A 6,386-nucleotide genomic window follows, 5' to 3' on the forward strand; every position below is an offset into this window, starting at 1 on the left:
TTTATTTTTGATTTATTTTTCTTCTGCATGTGCCAAGCATTGGGGGCGGGATCAGGGTGGATGGGCACTGAGGGGGAGTAGTGTGCACTGCCTTCAGTGTGCATGTGTGTTTGGCTGGCCATCTCAAGACGGCCAAACCAACATGCGCACTGAAGGTGTCCACCTATGGCCCCTCCATTAGGGCAGATGAGCGTCACCCCCCCCTGCACTACCCGCAAATAAAACAATGATAAAACGAGTTTTAAGCCCATTTTATTATTGTTTTATTTTAATCTTCCTGGTTCTGCCCTCTGGACTCTGATGAATCCTGGGAGCAGTTAAAGGGGGATGACACCGGCGGAGGAGTGATTGTGCACTCCCATGTCACTTCTCGACGCATGAGGGTTTGGCTGGCCATTACAGGCCGGCCAAAGCCTCATGAGCTGTCAAGCTTTTTCCAGCCCTAGCAGTATTGCTGGGGCTGGAGAAATCAGGCACAAGCTCCCATTCTGCATTGGAGTGTGAAGTCATGGCGCTCAGGTCAATCCTTATGCTGCTTACATGCAGCGTCAGGGTTGGCCGCAGTGCAGCCTGGGACCCTGTCACAGAAGCAGGAAGAGAGCGATGGAGCGGACGGCAGAGGCAGCGGTGATCAGGTAAGTTATTTTTTTTTCTCCTATCCTCCACCTCCTCACCAGTTCCTTCTTCCGGACAGGCCTGCCACCGAGCTGCATTTCCCGGTTGGAGACTGCGGGCAGAGGCTCCCAGTCTCCCTGGGAGCACAAATCGAGGGCGCTCAGGCCAATCCTGATGCTGCTTTCATGATGCTGAGCGCAGCGTCAGGATTGGCCCTAGATAATTGTGGGAGCCTGTCTGCAGAGGAACAGAAGAGCACGATGCGGCTGGCTGATGGTAAGGTACTTTTATTTTCTGTGTAGACCATCATCCTCCCCGACCTCCCCTTCTGCCGCCTCGCCACTCAGCCCTGACACCAGCCGCCACTGATTTGAACAAATTGCTTTCTCGAAAGCAGTCTATCAAAAGTAGTTATTGGAAATAGAACTGTTTCTGAGCAAGGATAATTATAGCAAGTGTTGTTGGCAAAGTACATCTATTCAAAAAAAAATGTGTTGCTGTGTCCAGTGTTCGTCTCATGCGGATCTGGGTTCCATGACTTGTATATTTCATGTAATCCAGTGCTTCTGTATGGCAGTCCATGTGTTTTTGTTGGTTCCAGTTTCCCTTTTGTGAATGTACATGTACTCCCTTTTCTGCAACACTTTTTCACTTCTATTGTTTTTTTTTCTTTGACAGAGATACATTTGATAGAAACAAAGTTGATATTTGTTTTTATTAAGGGGTGATATGTGGGACTGATTTTTCTGTGAACTAAGACAAAATGGCCTCATGCTCTAAGAGCATCATTCTGCGTGTGGGGTTCATTATGAATTTTCCCTGCCCATATCCACTATTCCTCACGTGGTGGACATAGGGAGAGAAAATAAGTGATGGCTGTCCTACACTCCATAGGACACAATGATCAGTGATTTACACAGTGGCTACTCTGCTTTTGTAGCCTCCCACAACTCTAAATAGAGTGGGAGAACCCAGAATTAAGTGAGAAGAAGCACGACCAATTTACATCAGTTCTCCCTCTCTACCAAATTTTAAATGAGGGCCTGTGTCCCCAGAAATATAAATATGCATGTATGTGCTTATTGTATAATAGCAGCATTGCATATAGTTGAGTTCATACAATACGCCACCTCTCAAAAATCTATAACCACCTTCATCTGCCAGGGCTTAATTAGAGACCCAAAAGAAACATAGGGCAGTTTTCCCCTTGGAGAAATCCCTGCCCAATTAGCCCCACAAAAAGTGAGTGTGATCCTTTTTCCTTCCAAACTTGGAATGGGAGTCATGTCAACTGCAATTGAAATGGTATGGAGAGGAGATTGGGAATGCCCTCAAATGCATATGTTTTTTGGTGTTTTAAACTTCAAAGGCAAACCATGCCCTTCTCCCTACTGCTTCAGTGGGACTCATAGTTGAGAAATCTGCACTTATAAAAGCATTTATGCCAGCAGCAATCCCTACATGAATTCCTGTTAGGCATACAAAGTTCAATGTGTTAAAAAGCTTACATCTATGACACTATTCCTTTGTGAATGGTGACCTCAATATGTACATAATGCATTTGCGGTCTCATGTAGATGTTACTTAATGAAATGCCAATATGCTAACTTAGAGTTGAACATAGTACATACACTCATTTCATGCAGACCACTAAAGTCTTAAGAAAAGCTAAAAATGAAATTCTTATGTCTGGTCTGAGTAAATGTCCACTATTATGTGGGTTCTCCCATCTCTTACAGACACAGTCCTCTGTTCACCATCAAAAAAAGTAATTTTACTAGCTAATTAAACTGATTACATTGAAAACAAATACTGGGAAAAAGTTTTAGATAAACAATATTACTGAGAGCTGTTTTTATGTCCTTGTTCCTCAGACTGTAAATAATGGGGTTCAGCATGGGGATTACCATTGTGTAAAATATTGTGGCCACACTCTTTTGATCGATGGATGTGCTTGGCCATATGTACACATAGGAAACCGTTGCATAGGCAAGTGTCACAGCTGTGAGATGTGAAGCGCAGGTTGAGAATGCCTTTTTTCTCCCTGAAGTAGAGTTGATCCTCAGAACCGTGGCTATAATGTAGCCATATGAAATTAAGATGACAAGGAGAGAAAACATGAAGTTGATTGCACCAAAGATAGAGAGCACCAGTGTGTTGATGGTTGTGTCAGTGCATGAGAGCTCGAGCAGTGGTGGAATGTCACAGACAAAGTGTTGGATGGTATTGGAGGCACAGAAGGACAGACGGAAGGTGATACAAGTCTCAAAGAGTGAGTGTACGAAGCCAGCTGCGTATGCACTAGTTACAAGCAGAACACAAACCCTATGGTTCATTACAGACAGGTATAGCAGTGGGTTGCAGATGGCAAAATAGCGGTCAAGGGCCATGACAGCAAAGAGGAAGTTCACAGTGCTGCCAAGTGCACAAAAAAAATAGACCTGGAAGGCACAACCCAAGAAAGAGATGACCTTCCTTTTTGTCAGGAAATCAGCTAGCATCTTAGGGGTGGCTGCTGAGGAGAAGCAGATATCCAGGAAGGACAGGCTGCTGATGAAGAAGTACATAGGGGTATGAAGGCTGGTGGAGAACCAAATAGTCAGAAAGATCACAGTGTTCCATAGTAGGGTCATTGAATAGATGAAAAGGAACAGCAAAAACAGTGGGATTTGTAAGTGTGACTGACTGGTGATCCCCAAGAGTACAAACTCTGAAACACTGGTGTGATTCTTCCTCTCCATCTCACATCATTGATTTTCCTGGAACAGAAACATATACATTACAGTATTGTTCTGTAGTATGTTAAACATCACCCTTCGCAAAATCTAATGACTTTTTTGTTGAATCACACAAAGATGTTCTGCATAGGATCATGAGTATCCTTCCATTTAGAAAACAACAGACAGTTGCAGTTTTAAAGCCATTATTACTTTACTGCTGGGTACTATTTTCTGATTAGCATTCTGAAATGGAATGAAATATTTATTTTATAAATATATTGAAATATCAATTACAATCATAAAAAATGTCAATATCAAATCTAAAACCAACTTTAGTACCTAGAAGCCGTTACAGATTAAAAACCCACTTCAATGATTTCAATCAATAACCTACAATAATGGTACAGTTAAAAACAAGTTTGATCCACTAGCCAACATATTAATAAACAAAGTCTAAACACTTTACTATATTCCCAATGCATTGATAGTCTTTCGTGGTGAAGCAGTATTTATTTGCTTCTTACAATGTTCTGCTGTTTTCTTTAATGAAGTCAAATCTTAGATATGTTTTCCCAAGACACAGAAACATTTTACATATACATATGATATGTGCCAAAGATTTGTCTTTGTAGACACAAAGGCAGCAGTTTTAGTGAATAATACTTATTTCAACAACCTTGAAATTGAGCTATTGGTATATATAAAAGTCGGAATCTAAAAAACTTAAGTTTGCACCCTGAATTTAGAGTTCCCAATAGATAAATTTGGGATGTATCCGAATAAGTATCCATGGTGAGATCGGAAAACATATATAACTGTAAACAAGTCAAATAAGTCTACCATAATTTGGCCTTCAAACAATTCCATATGAAGTCTTTACTAACCATCCGTGGCATTCTTGAAAGCTCCTGCAGAAGGTGTAGATTGTTCTGATCGCCACAATCAGAACAACCTACCCTCAATCACCGCAATATTCAGGTTTGAAGAACAGTTGCATGATAACTGTAGCTCATTACAAATGAACTGTTTCATCAAATGTTCATTGATGTTGATGCAATCGCACACATAATTTAAAACCAGTCCTGCATGTCTCAACAGTAGTGAAGTTAAGGTGAGCTATAACTAAATTAACTATAGCTAAAACTAAACTAGATGGTAAAATGGCCTGCCCACCATTTGTTTGAAAGTATTTCTTCAGAGTAATTAATTCTGCTTTTATCCGCTTATTGATTAGGTGATATCTTCATATATACATTTTTCATCTATTATTATGCCCAAGCAGTTATAGAAGCCTACTACCACTAAGGGTTTATTATCAGTCTTAGAGAACTTCTGTTCCTCCCCAATCACATGACGTTGTTGTTATCACAATTCACCTGTAAATCATTCAACTTATTGAACTTCTAAATCATAATGTATGAAAGTAGATTATTAGTAGGTGGGGGTATTCACCTTCAGCTAGTAATAACACCACCAATCACTAATAGGTCCAGTGAAGTCTTGGATGTCCCTACTCTGCAGTACCCTAGCTCCCCCAGTCACCTTAAAAAGGAAGAACCCCATCATATAAACCTACTCCCCTTGGTTTACACAAATATTGATAGATCAACATCTTCAATGTAGACAGCTCGACCGCCGATGGTGAAGGAACTATAAATCAGAATATCTTTCTCAGTTTAAGCTAGCCCCAAAAACCTTCCATTGCCTAATCAGATTAGAGAAGAAAGTGTACTATTCCAAAGTACTTGCCTCTGCCGACTCTGGCCAAAAAACTAACTTTAAAATAGTGAAATCCTTCATGCATCCTAAAGCACTCGAACGAGAAATCCCTCCCTCACAGCCTCTCTGTAATCAAATAGCAGACTTCATGGAACAGAAAATTCAAAACATTCATGCTGACTTTAAGAAAGTAACTCCCACACCACTAACCCTACGTCTAAAACTCAGAATAAAACACACTACCTACATTCATTTCAAAGGATTAATATGGAACAATCCCACCAAACTGTCCTCTCCTGTAAATCAGAATCCCACTTTGACCCCTGCCCCCTAAAGTCCTTCATGCCATTGTGGACACGGTAAACCCATTCATAAATAGTACAGTCAATGCATCACTTTCAGAAGCAAAGGTACCCTCAGACTGGAAAATCATGGCGGTCAAGCCCCTCCAGAAAAAACAGTTGGTGGATCCTACCAGCCTCTCTAACCTCCGACCCATCGCCCTACTACCCTGTCTCAGTAAAATTACCTAAAGAATAGTCAATAGTCAACTTACGACATTTTTAGAAACCACAAACACAAACACCCTATCTCCAAATCAATCAGGCTTTAGGCCATTAGACTCCACAGAATCATCTCTTTTACATACTGCAGAAAGCCTTAAATCCGCCCTGGACGAAGTGAAAAATGCAGTTCTGATTTTGTTATATCTATCAGCTGCATTTGATACCCCCATGGTTTCTTGCTACATCGCCTCAGCACGTGTGGCATTTCTTACACTTGGCTTTGGCCTGGCTTAAGTCATTTCTGACAGGCCGTCAGCAAGTAACCGTGATCGGACCGTATCAGTCAGCCATGAAACCTCTACAGATAGGTGTCCCGCAGGGATCTATATTGAGTTCAATACTGTTCAATATCTATATGGCCACACTTATAGAACTGATATCATCATTCAACATCAATATCACATCATATGCAGATGACACTCAGCTGATTCTAACATTAGATAAACAATCTACCAATGCTGAAGTAAACTTCCAGCATTGTCTCACAGAGGTCTTCCATCGGATGAAGCAGAATCACTTGAAGTGCAATTCGGAAAAGACTGAAATTATGCTCTTAGGCAAAGCCAACACTTTTACCCCCAGTCACTGGTGGCCAATTAATACCCCTCCGCTACCCAACACGGTGGAGGTGGCAAACAATCATGGAGTAAAATTTGATTCCTCCCTATCTTCTTGTCCACAAGTTCTATCAGTGGCAGGGAAGTGTTTTCAGTTGATTAAATCCCTGAAAATGTTTTTTGAATTTCTCACAGCCACTCCCCAGCAC

The 6,386-nt window shown here is 41.3% G+C and overlaps 1 protein-coding gene across 1 annotated transcript; it reads right to left on the reverse strand.

Moving 5' to 3' along the window:
* Positions 1-2,396: 2,396 nt before the first annotated feature.
* On the reverse strand, positions 2,397-3,356 carry LOC146853764 (olfactory receptor 5F1-like). Its single transcript, XM_085650877.1, has one exon. It carries the CDS (start codon positions 3,354-3,356, stop codon positions 2,397-2,399), a length of 960 nt encoding a protein of 319 aa, XP_085507003.1.
* Positions 3,357-6,386: the final 3,030 nt, after the last annotated feature.

This window comes from Triturus cristatus, chromosome 4_1, assembly GCF_964204655.1.
Source record: "Triturus cristatus chromosome 4_1, aTriCri1.1, whole genome shotgun sequence".
NCBI lineage: Eukaryota > Metazoa > Chordata > Amphibia > Caudata > Salamandridae > Triturus > Triturus cristatus.